This window comes from Haliaeetus leucocephalus, unplaced genomic scaffold, assembly GCF_000737465.1.
Source record: "Haliaeetus leucocephalus isolate CR32 unplaced genomic scaffold, Haliaeetus_leucocephalus-4.0 Scaffold184, whole genome shotgun sequence".
In the NCBI taxonomy this organism is placed as follows: domain Eukaryota; kingdom Metazoa; phylum Chordata; class Aves; order Accipitriformes; family Accipitridae; genus Haliaeetus; species Haliaeetus leucocephalus.
This window is the reverse complement of record NW_010972620.1, coordinates 13,147,129-13,160,798: the sequence shown is the minus strand read 5'-3', so window position 1 is coordinate 13,160,798 and position 13,670 is coordinate 13,147,129. Positions and strand designations below refer to the sequence as shown.

At 34.6% G+C, this 13,670-nt stretch overlaps 1 protein-coding gene across 1 annotated transcript in view; it reads right to left on the bottom strand.

Annotated features, from left to right (window-relative positions):
• EXOC6 (exocyst complex component 6) overlaps positions 1–13,670 on the bottom strand; it is a 95,181-nt gene that overhangs the window by 31,178 nt on the left and 50,333 nt on the right. Inside the window, exons 18-19 of the mRNA XM_010565025.1 lie at positions 11,933–12,112; positions 2,826–2,967 (exon numbers count right to left, since the gene is read on the bottom strand). Of these exons, the coding sequence (XP_010563327.1) occupies positions 2,826–2,967; positions 11,933–12,112 (322 nt within the window). The remainder of the gene's footprint in view (positions 1–2,825; positions 2,968–11,932; positions 12,113–13,670) is intronic.

The following is a 13,670-nucleotide window of genomic DNA, read 5'->3' as shown; positions in this document are numbered from 1 at the left end:
CAGCATTTACTGACTTTAATAGATTGCTGCTCATTAACAGATTCTTGGGTTGTTGGTTGGACTGTTGATTGCTTTTTAATGGAAAAGAAAAAAATCTGCCAAGTAATCACATTTTCCTGCTTTTATTTAGATCTCCTCCAGTTCATATAAAGAATAAAAATGTAGTGTTAAAGATCAGAATAAATATCTAGAATATTGCCAAGAATTTTTAAAAATATATCTTCAGATATTCATAACTTTCTACATCTCATGTAACTTCTTAGTTCAAAATGCATCTGAGTATACTCCATTGTGCCTGTAAGTAAAATGTCAAACCTGTGTATGCAATACAGTAGGAAACTACTCAACAGTTGTGAATTATTTGCACACTCTAAGCACTAATTGAAATGTCACTGTCGTATCCATTAATCCCAAAGTGTCAAAGAATAAAGCTGGGGGAGGGTGATGAGCAAGAACATAAATCACAGGCATCACAGTGAAGCCTGGAATGTGCCTGTGATGGACCTTATGAATGAAACCACAACAGCAAAGAAGTCTAGGCAAAATCTTGCGTCGATCCCTTATTCCACAGATTGTAAGATGTCATTTGTTGCAACATACTATTCTGACAAGCTTCCATAATTATATTTAAACTACTCAAAGCACTTCTGTGGAAAACCAATTTTTTTCTAAGGTGCTTTAAAAGTTTTGCAGAAAGGAAGAATTAAAGTTTACTCTATTTGCATCTGTACAGCCCATGCTAAAAGTTACGCAATGGTGGAAAGAATGCATTTTTCAGTCTAAGTTACTAGTTTTCTGAAACTTTCTCATTTTGGCCCAAGTTTCCCATGTCCTATCCATGCCATATGCTCAGTATAAAAGCTACATGTAACAAAACACATTGTCTTAAGGTTATATTTCAATCTTAAAATAATGAATTTTTTATTTAATCTAACGTGATAACCTCTACTAAGATCTCTTCACTGATTGAAATTTCCACTGTGCAGCAACCAAGGATGGTAGAAAGAGTGGTAATAGAAATTAGGATGGTACATAACAGGGCAGAGGCTGAGAAGAAAAAGGTCTGAGAACAACTCAGAGACAGACGACAGCTGGACTTGTTGGGACTTCTCATTACTTTGCAGTAAACATACTGTTCATACTGTGAAAGTCACCTGCAAGGCATGCATTTTATCCCCTGTACTACTAGAAATCCCCGAGTGAAACAGTGAATTGGTTAATCTATAAAAGTAGTGAAGTACTGTGTTGTTCACAGATGGTATTTTAAATATGAGAAACAGAATAATACTGTAGTGGGCAAGCTTTCTTCATTGTTACACTATTTGTTCAGAAGGCAGATAACTGTTTAGTAGGTGCACCAATTCAGCTTGTCTAGACGAATGATTATGGTGTCAGTATTACGAATACTATGGAATTTCTGTTTTTACAACTGGGATCTTTTTTACATCTAGGAGACTACACAAATGCACATACACATATCCCTGCCCATCTACCTGAAAAGAACACTATTAAATTTGCAACATCAGGCATACTAAAAGTAAAAAAAAAAGTCAAACCATTATCTGTTTGGCCAACTTGTGCAATCACGAGACAAACTTTAATGTCATGATCACAAATATTTTTTCAATTGGACCCTGATAATCCTGTCAGTTCATTCCACACACTGAAAGGCCTTAAGGCTGTATAATAAAGGACTGTCAGAAAGATGCTTGGTCTACCTGTTACAGAGTTTAGCTGGAATGTAACAAGTAAGGCAGTAGAAGGAAAGACAAGCATATGGTTAAAATGTCAAAAATGCCCCTTAACTCTGTCTCTGGACTCCCATAAGAACACTTTGTGATGCTAACTAAATTGCTTGAAATCAAATTTCCAGTTTCCCATAGGCGGCTGCTAATTGAGTAGTCATCAGTTTTTTCATGTGTCCAAACTATAAACCTCAGGATACAACTTGCAGAACCGCCCCATTTTATAGCTGTCATCAAAATCATTGAGATCCATGCTTCAAACACATAAGAGGAAAGATAGTTCGAAAAAACAGAGCATAAGAAACTAAAAATATGCATTGAAAAAAACACTAGTGAGCCTTTTCACTGTATCTCAGTCATCAACTATAAAACCAGACCTAAAACCTATTCATAAGACAAAGATGTTATGGAAGTAAATTCCTTCATACAGATTAACAGCTCACCCTCAGCAGTGAGCTCCATGCAAAACATGAGGAAATTAATCCTGCCTTTAGCACTGGATTGAACTAGTTTTATAAAATAATTCTGATGCCGTATTTTGAACAGTGAGAATTAAACAACATCTGATGTTTACTAAAGGAGTACTATTATTCTGCACAGTGAGTAACGTAGTAGTAGTAGTCGTCGTCATCGTAGTAGGGAGGAAACCCTATGTAACAGCACATTTAAAATCTGTATCACAATAAATAAACTCAAGAGGGAAAATTAAAATTTCGCAGACATTTGACCTTTTTTTCCTCAACTATAAAAGCACAACATTTATGTAGTGGTATTGGGCAATTTTGTACTACACTATAGTCTTTTTACTGGATATAGCAATTATGATCCCATTAGGAGTGACAACAGATGTATGTTTCAATGAGATACTTCAGCTAAAAAAAAAAATTTCATAAAAAAATTTCCCAGAAAAGTCAACATAACATTGATAAATACTTTTACAAGAAGCTGTACCGTAGTAATTTTTGTTTAAAAGACAAAGCTTAGTGAATTATGGAAAAAGATCACTATATGGATTGCATTACAGAACTTTTTTGCAGTGTTAAGACAGATATAGATAGGAATTCCAGAAGATCTACTTACATTCACACTGTATCACATCTAAATTAAACTGCTGAATTGCTCCCATGCTTATTTGTTTTAATTCACTGTCCAGTAGCATCTGCATTAGGGACGTTGAAAGATGCTGGCAGGCTGACATGCAAGCTGTCTGGGCCACTTTTCCCTAGTAGAAAGAGCAACAGGTTTTAAGATAGAAACAAATGATAAGTCACTAAAGAGCTGCTTATCTGATTTGACTTTAATATACACTCAAAGTCTTAATGAGGCAGGACTTAGATTAGAAGGAGAAAGATCACACTTGGTGTTATTGCTTTGACCTGTTAGTTTTGTTTCTATTAAATCAATCAGGGAACTAAATTAAATATATGTTAAAGCAATTATGGATATTTCTTCTAGAAATCAAACAGTCTTCATGAATACAAGGACATTTCCAAAATAATAACAATATAAATTGCTGAAGCATATGAACAGCTTTGAGGATTTTTTTTTTACCCAAAATGAAAGCAAGAATGTAATGAAAATCAACATGCTGCATGTTTTTCACAATAGTCAGTTAAAAAAACCCCAAACTTTATATAAACCAAACCCATTGCTTTCATTTGGGGCATTTCTCATAACAGCTTGCACTTATTATTGGCACTTTAATTGTTCGAATTCCATCTCAAACCTTGTTGCTAAATTATTTAAAATATTCATGCTTATCCATCATCTTTTCAGGTGCTTAATAAATCAGTGCTGTCAGTAATCAACTACTTACAAAATGAAATGTAGCCCTCTGCTGTACAAAATAGAAATAATTTGCCAACCACAGTCTAGTTAGTAACATCTCTTTACAATGTATATGTAATTGAGACAAATGATTTTCCAAACATAAGACCAAAAAACAAACTACAAAATCAGACATGTGATAAATTATTAAAAATTTAGTACAGAAAAATTAAAAGATATGAAAATTCTACCTTAGAATTAAGAAAACCAATTAAGATCAGATATCCGATCAGATGGCACCGTTCTATTCATAGTACTGCAATCTTTTAGAGCAGAGTGATCTTAACTTTCAAATGCAATTATATGAATCTCTGTAGTTTAATGTACTTAAACCATGCTTTTCAACTGACATCTATGTTACAATACATATTGAAACAAAGGTAAATATTAACATGCTTCCACAAAAGAAACCATAATTACATAATACACCTACTGGAGCACACACCACTATCGTTTTACTTATATCCATCAGTAAAGTGATGACACCTATTTCTCTAAAGCAATGGTTCCCCAGCTGTTTTCTGCAAAGTCAGGTTGATCAATTCACTGTTGACTCACAGAAACACACATAAGCAATGAAAAATGATAAGGATAGACAGCAGTTCACTGTCCCAAAAAGTTTGGAAAGTTATGCTCCAACATCTGAAAAGCCAGATCTTGTCCTTAATAAGACAACTTGCTCATATCATTGAATTTTCATGTATATATATAACAGAAAGCAAATTTGGCCCTAAATATTTTGTACTTTAAAAATCCATTCTTTGTTAAAACATAATTAAAATGTAGACAATACAATGGAAAGCATTCACTCTCCTCAGGTGTCACAGTGAAACATTAAATGGCTTTTGCTAATAACTCTTTAGCATTAGGACACCTTGAACTGTTAGGAGCTTTATATCTGAAATGAGATGTCAGTTTCTTAATTGAAAAATCTCAGAAAAGCAAGTAACATTTTTGACCAAAATACATGAACTGACAACGAAGAATGTAAGAAACAATGCAAGAACGGCATGCTTAAAAGTCTCCCAAATCCAATGGTAATTACACTGGGAGACATGCAGGTCTATTCCCCAAGCAAAACAATATCAATATGAATGGAAAAAAAAAGAAAAGAGGAAAAAAGGGGAAAAAAGAAGGAAAAAAGGAGGTGAGAAGGGGAATCAGTGTACCACAGTTCATTTAATTACAGTGTAGTAGGTTTGAAATACTTAATGGAAATGTCATTTTGATTTAATGGAACATCTAGTGCATCTCTGTTTAATGTACTGCTCCATCAAATCAGCTCCATGTCCTATTTATGCTGCCACTATAATGTAATAAAAGTTGAACCAGATTAATAGGTTGTCAAGAAAAATTCCAACATTCAATTTATTTTATATGCAAACAATGTGTACTCCTCTTATTTTAAATAAAAGACAGAATTTTATATTTCTAACAAGCATCTGTAGTTAATTGTTACAGGCTGGCAAATATCAATAGTACTGGAGCACAAGATAATGGTTACAATACAGAAATGACATGGTAAAAGCCACTTGGACTTTAAATAAGTATCAATACATGTATGTTTAATGTTTATTTTAAAATTTCATAAAATGGAAACATCCTAACATTTAAATTATTTCCAACTATGTAACTTGAACTACAGGCTTATTGTTCATGTGACATATCAACAAATAATAGAAGTTTACTATACACAGTTTATGCTTACTCAATACAATCACTTGATTTTCTTAAATCTGGAGAAAAAATGAAGCTATGTATATCAATCAAAATGCTGAATTCTAACTGAGAGAAATGTGAACTTTACTGTTCTCCTCTTCAAAATTCAGTGCTTCCCAGTTCAAAATACGTTGGATGTATGATATTGAGAAAAGAGTGGAATTCAAATTTGTGTTTGACAACTGAGATTTAGTTAAAAATCTATCTCCAAATTTGCACCATCCACCAATTAATCAATTCCTTGCCATTTTTTCATAATGCATTTTGAAGAGGAAATTTAAGGATTCATGAACATAGCAATAACTTATTTCTTTTCCAGAATTAAACAAATCTCAGTTTTAAAACATTCCTAATGTTTATTATTTGTCAGTTTGTTTTTTTTCTTAATTACTATTATTATTATTTTTTAAAGGACAGTGGCATGGTTACTGTATCTAGCAATTAAATACCTATATTCAATAGCATGCAGAGATTCAGCAGTCTTCTCACATGCGCTTGAGTTTGCCTCCCATATCTCCGCTGTGCATATGCTAATTGCTGCTATCTACAAAACCTATTCTTCCACTCAACCAATGTAAAGTTTAGGAAACAAGGACCCTATTCTATAAGCAAAAACACCTGCTAACAGTGTTAAAGGCAACTGTTTTTTCACCCAGCCTTCACATTTTGCTGAAATACAAGTTTGTAAAAAGAAAAAACCTTTAGACAAACTTCTTATATTTCAAAGGAGCTTGTAAAGAGAATCTGCTGACATATTAAATCCTTTTTTATAGGACCCAAAAAGCTTTTCTCCTAAGAACAATTGCAGTAAAGAGACATTTGGCTCCTAGGAAATTCCCAAAGGGTCAGCCATATGCATCCTTCTATGGCACCTTCGTGGTACTGCTTTCTAAGACCCATGCTAGCTGTCTCAAAAGCAGCTTTCATCATTCACTATGGTGTCAGTCAATATGATTTATGGACTGCATTCAACAAAGTCAAAGCATATAGAATGAGAAATATGACTACTATCTGCTAATTTGTTTTGTATTGAGCCACTTAGGAGTCAAAGACCTGATGTCAGACTGAGACCAGCAACACAATTAACCAGCCAGTGACAGATTCATCCATCCTCCCTGCCAGGCTGTGCCAATCAAAGACAGCATGAAGCAGCATTTGGAGAAATCAGTAAGAAAACCCATTCTCTAAGTAGCCCGTGGAGGCTGTTGATTGACAGTTTTTGAATATAGCTGCAGAAAACCACCACCCCTTCACCCTCACTGCAAGCTGTGAAATTAGGCTTTTGCTGCCAATCACAGAAACAATAAAATAACACAAACTGCCACCCTCAGCATAAAAGGAAATAACAAAACTTATCTGTTAAATCTAAGAATTTAAGCTGAAGAATTAATTTAACAACATGAAATGGCATAATGAAAAATTTTCTGAAAATGCAAAGGAACTAAACATACAGATTTTATCAGTCATAATAACTAAAGCATTGTATTACTTAACATCAGCACTAAAATCCAACTTTTGAAATATTGATAAAATACAAGTATACTAAAACACACTAATGGAATTTTTAAGAATCAATTTTACTTCCAGTCTCTGCCTCAAATTCTACTGAAATAATAAAAAATATCTACTTGAAAGTAATTTGTAACTGTTACTTTTCAATAGTCATTCTTTACCAAAGAGTTGTCCAATACTAACTTTGTACTGACAAAGCACGTATCTAGAACAAAACTTCAGCTAATTCTAAACTTCAGTTAAAAATACTTACATGTACACCCTCTATAATTTCATATTAACTGATCTGAAAATAAAAAGTATGATTTTTCTTTAACTGTTCAAAATAAAAACTAAAAAAATGCAGGTCCTTAATAACAAATTTGAATATCCAATTGATTTAATGAGATTAATAGCTGTATAATGAATTTTTAATTTGCATTTTGATTCGAAATATCTAATGGCACTATAAACTGCAACACGAACTTAAAATGGGCTGTAAAAGAACCTGAAAACAGCATTAATCTCAAAAGACTAAATTCTTGCGACTTTAGAAAACAGAACCATTCAAAACTGCATGACTCTCACATTATAACCTTCCAAAAGCAACGCAGCATCTGTGCTCCTCATTGCTGGAATTCTGCTAGTGCTCGGTTATGACATAACCAGCACACTGACACCTATTCAACATTAACAGGAAGTATTTCTACACAAAATTTTCAATATTCATAGTGCTCATGACACCTATCAGCTTGACAGTTCAACATGAGGCTGAGTATTCAAATCATAGAAATGTTCACTGGAATGAACCACCAATGTCATCTAGTCCAACCCCCTACTTGGAGTAGGACTATTGCCAACACTAGTTCAGGTCCTTTGTCCTTTTTTCTGGCTGAGCCTTCAAAACAACTGAGGATGGGAATTCAACAGCCCCTCTAGGCAACCTCTTCCAACACCACTCTACTCTCTTCGTGCAAACTTATTCCCTAATGTCAAAGCTTCACCTCCCAAGCTTCTATCTGTGATCATACCCACATGCGAAATTGTCAGTCCTACCAGGAAGAGTTTGGCTCCATCACCTTTGTATCTGTTCTTCAAGCGGTTGTAGGCTGCCACTAGATCTCTCCTGAGCCTTCTCTTTAACAACCCTAAACCTCCATTTGTAACTCATGTGCTCTAGGCTCCTAACAACTTGAAAGCCCAATGCTAGATCCTCTCTCCAGATCCACAGAGCTACTACTCAGGCAATTGCTCTCCAGATTGTAGCAATGAACACGGTTATTCCCACACTATGTACTCCAAGTCCCTTACACTTTTGTTCACTTAAACAGTGAACAGCACAGTATACATTTGTTGCTGTACGCTGCTTAAGTGAACATGATTCAACCACATTATTAGAAAAAATCAGTAAAAGTAAGTTCAGAAATTCAGTATTCAGAAGCCACTCTTAACAGAATAATATTATTTTCAACACTTTCATTATCATGGAAATGCTTATGCCAAATCAAAATAAACTCCTGATACAAAAATTGATGAGCTGAAAATAATCAAGGCTTGGAAGAGTTCTTAAACGCAATCCATCATCTTCTTAAAAAAAAAAATAAATAAAATTGAGCACACACATTGCCTTGACCCCAGGCAGATGTAGCAGAGAAATGATGGAACTTTCACTGATTCTTTATTCTGTTATACCACTCTATCCTCATTCTGCATTCATGTCTCATAGCTGCATTTTGATACCTGACCTCTCTTCCAAAAGGTCTCAGTCTCCTCTAAATTATCTCATTTGGGATGCAAGGCATACCCCACCAATGTTCTGCAAGGTTCTTAGGGCTCCTGCTGTCTCAGCGTACGAAAGCCCAATGTTAGTCATTAATTTGATCCCTGCATGCAACCACACAAGGTACGCAGCAAGTCATCAGCAAAATAGAAGGGTCTTTTTATTAAATGATTAAAAATTGAAGCAATAAGCCTGCAGGCAGTTCATAGTTTTTCAGTTCACATGCTTTTTCTTCATCTTGCATCTACTTACCGACATAGCTGCATGGTCATTGTTGTTATTCTGAGAAGGAAACCAGTAAGGCAATCAAAACAAAAAAATTAAGATGTACTGTCAACATCAAAAAAAATAAAAGGAAAAAAAAAAATAAAAAAAAATTGGTAGCAATAAAAGGTAAGGAAAAGCTTCCAAAAAGAACAATTACAGCTACATTAATTCCTTATTTTTTTTTAAACCTGTGAACTTATATAGTATTTTGTTGTGGCATAACAAAGAGATTATAATTGAAATAATACTAATTTGGCAATAAAATGTTTTTCTGTAATAAGGAACTGTATGCCAAAATATCAAAGTAGCAAACTTCAAATGATGAAGCGTCTGTTGATATGCCTTTCCAGAAAGTTTTCATGATAAGAAATAATATAATCCAAAATACTTAGGTTAAAAAATAAATGCCATGTTTACCATCTTGGCTTATAGAGGCCATCTGTATGTCATTAACATATTTTGTTCAAGCAAGACTTAGAATGGCTCAGGACAGTAAGAATCTAAATGTAACACAATCCATTAATAAATTTTAACATAAATCTAATGGTAATATAACTGCAGGGTGGAATAAAGCTATTTTCTTTTCCAAAACTGCTTATTAAGTACACTAAACAAACACAGAGGAGAAAACTAAGATGCAAAACTTCAGAGGAAAAAAAAAGTTTCAGAGACGGAAGACATTTCCAATGATTCAATAGAGATATCAGACCCCAACTAAGTTGTGCCAGGTTCAGTAAAACTGAGATCATGGTCTACCTGATTTAGATCTCTAATGTTCCAATAAAAATAATACAAATTGCATAAAACAGATCCGTAATGTAAGATGTATTTTTTAAAAGTTATGACTACATTGGTACAGAAATAATTCAGTATAGCCCCACATGGAAGCACAAAAGGAGACAGATCCCTGTGCATTTACACAACTTACACAGACAGCTAAAATAAAACAAGACTAACGACAGGAACTCAACGACTGCATCAAAAAATTGTTAAAGAACATACCATAACACTTCTACAGGAAGACTAGAGTTTGAAACAATATCAAAGAGAAAGTCAGCGACCCTTGAACGAGACTATGGAGAACTAGTGTGGCCAACTAGTGCCCCTAGCCCTAAGCACAGTGCCCTCTAACATAGTCGGATACGCTAAGGTAGGAAGAGAAGAGATTCCTCTACTTGTCCTGCTCTTTTCCTTACTACAGTTACGGCCAGCGGCTAGGACTTTTGTTCCTTGATTTCTAATTACAGAAAAGGTTCTGAGAAACTATTTTGAGTAGTGGAATGTTTCTGCCAGCCATACAAAAATTATTATGGAAATAACACTGTGACATTAATGGAATAATCCATTAATGTAAATGAATACTAAAATGATTCCAAATCTTAACTATGGCATATGAGAATCTAGCTTAGTTTAGCACACCAAAGCATTTACTATTTTAATGAGTTATGGAACCTAGTTCTGGGCTTATCTTTGAAAATGCTTTTACTATAAATTTTCTCCTAATGAAAATACCTTACAATTGCAAATCTAACCAGAATCATCATAATGAAGCTGTATACACACTTTCACATAACCTTCACAGCTCATGCACAGCAACATTCATAGGACTGTGTTTCTACAATTGGCCAAGCTAGAACAAGGGAGCGATACACAGGACAAGTCAAAAATTACAAGAACCCTCTTGCCAGACCAGACTAGTCATCCATATAGTTCTACATCCTGCCTGTTAACTGACCAGAGTTTGAAATTACCAAATAACCTCTTCATAAGAACTAGCTTTCTCCAAAGGTTGACTTGTGCCCCCAGGCACGTATTTCTATTCCTTTCACACTTTTCAAATCTTAATGCCACAGCTGCTTCTTTCCATCCCTCTTAACACATTACTTTGTTCTGTCTGTGGCTCATTTCCAAACCGCTATATCACAACATACATTCATGACAGACTTCTGCACATCCTTCACTAGAAGTTGCACATCCCTTAACTGCTATATGCATATGACCACTGAGGAGCAGTGGCATTGGTTCACACTGCTTTGTATGTTAAGTTACAATGAATTTAATTATCTAACAAACTTACTATTCTTTATCAAAAAATGCTCAACTGATTTGGCACAGAAGCACGTCTCACACGTCACATTCACATCAATAATATGTGATACATTTTGAGTGGGTTATGTCTTTGAGTCAGCAAAAAAAAAGGCGACTGGAGAATCACAGCCCCTTCACATGTGATTTGGAAGACCAGATAAGCCCACTATGCCAGCAACTTCAACACCTTGCTGTGCACGTACAGAAATTATGTTTTACTTCCAGTCTGGAGCCTCAAAACATTCTATGCATTGAGGACTTATTCTTTATAGGCACTGCATGTGGGTAAAGCACTCAGACATCAGTGTGACAGTAGCAACCAAGGACAAGCTGATGAAAAGCAGATGTAGCTTGAAAGATTTATTGAAGTTACTCCAGACCTATAAAGGTATAAACTAGTACAATGATAAATCAAACTAGAAACAGTCTTTTTTGTCTTAAAGCAAGGGGAAATCAGACAACAGAATGTAACGATTAGTACATAAAACAGGTTAACAGTACCCTTTTACCCAGGACAAAATAACACAGAATATATTTGAATATGAACAAGGATTCATTTCGATGAAGCTCAGTTAACTAGAATCAAATGACTTTTTATTATCAAAACTATTTAGCTAAAAACAACCTTGGAGAATCCAAGACCTCCATAAACTTATACATAAATGCAGGCTTTGCACCAATTCTGCACTGTTTGAACCAATGCATGTGTACACAGATCCAACATGGTTAATTAAAAAGGCCATCTGTTGCTCTAGAAAACTGCTGAGTTCTTACCCTATTTGTAAATTAGCTGTTGTTAATAATATTACTAAAGTATTTTCTAAGTATTACCATGGGTAAGCATCATCAAGATACTGAAACACATCTAAAAATACATCTGTACTGAAAAAAATTTAAAAATACATCTGCCAGCACGTGCATAATTAAAAAATCATATCTATCTTCAAAATCTTAGTATTTTAAAATAAAATAATGCTCCAATAGTTTGAAATTAAACTTAATTTTGAACACTTACAGGTAAATGAGTAAAAACTTGAAACGTGCTTCTTAAAAAGTTAATAAGGTCCATTAAGTATCCACTGGCTCTTCCATCCGATTCAGACATTGTCCAATCATAATCAGCAATCTGAATAAATTCATCTATTTTTTGGTTAAGTTTTGTGTATATTTCTCCTTCTGCAGCATGCCTTGCATCCTGCAAAAAAATCACGTGCAATTGTCAGAATTCTAAAATATTATTAGAATGCAGACAAAATTATATTCATCAACAAAACGGAAGTCTTGTGTTTTTCTTAGATTCAAAAAAATATTTCATTTAAATCAATATTTTAACTTCTGTCTTACAAGAAGTCTGAGGCTGTGGTTTTTAAAATACTCCCATAATATATACTATAAGAGTGTTTATAACAGAATATGCCTACAGAATAATCTAAGTTCTCAGAGACAAATGAAATTAATTTGAATTTGGAAACAAAGCAATTGCTTCACTCTCTTCACAACAATCACCTTTAATTCAGCCTTACAAATTTATCAACCCCGACACAAAGTTTATTTGCCCTCTTTTACAAAGAAATAATGAAAGAACCTAATTATTTTATATGTTACAGCCAGAGGTCCAGCAATCATATGATTTTTATGTAATTAACGTCTTAAATCTGCATATCTGAAGAATACTCATCATTTTTCATCCTCCTTTAAATATCCTGACCATCACACACCATGATTCAGAGCATTCCCCTACTTCCTCCCACCTCTACTTTCTGTTCTGCCACCACCCAGATTCTCCTCTTTGGAACAGTAAAGTCTAGCATTTACTGTGAAGTGAGGTTATGATGCTAACTATCTGCCCTATCTGTTCAGGGGACATCCTCATAGATGCAATGGGATCTATGTACAGATGCTGGATAAGGTGCGTTTTGCTGGAAAGGCATGCTTTTGCCAGCCTGGAGTTTAAAGATACTTGATAAATTCTATGTTCTAATTTGGGCTCAACATGAAACTTTCTTCACTGATCTCGCAGAATAATTCAAGACAGATATTTGAATTAAGTGAACGGGTCAGCTGCTGAAGCTTTTTAGAGAGTAAAAATTAGGCTGGATATACTGGAGCAACATAAAGTGGATGAAATTCCCATTGCTAGTTCCCTCTGGGAGAAAACAAACCAAAACCATGGCACTTCAGAAAGCTGCAAGTAAGAAAGGCAAGAAGAAGAAAGAAAAAAAATAATGAAAATTATCTGAGCTCAAAGGTGCTGTCACATTGAATGTGTCAAATGCACTCTTCAGTAAGGCCCCAGGCCATGAGGCACTTCAGGAGGAAGCAAGAAAGCATGTGGCTCTACCATGCATAAATATCAAAGTACAATTCCCTAAAATTAGCATTTTTGCTGCGAAAGCAACTTGTAAAAGTCTCCGCTGAACAGCTCTCCCAATCCAACACACAAGAATCTGGCAACCTGTTAACATGTCAAATAAAGGAATATGCTGACATCCAGAATTTTGTAGATGGCTATGACAATAAAAGCTTCAATTAAAGTCAAGTCTATATTTAAAGTTTCTAATTAACAATGAGACCTCAGTTCCAACAATCTATAATGATGGGACTTGCAAATGTATCTGCCTAGGTTTAGTGCAATTGCTTGGATTTTTTTGTTTAAAAACTAAGTCATTATGGAGTGGTTGTATCGCAGAATATACCCCTCTTAATCCAGGAGGAAATAGTTAATGACCTACTAAGCCATTTGGACACTCACA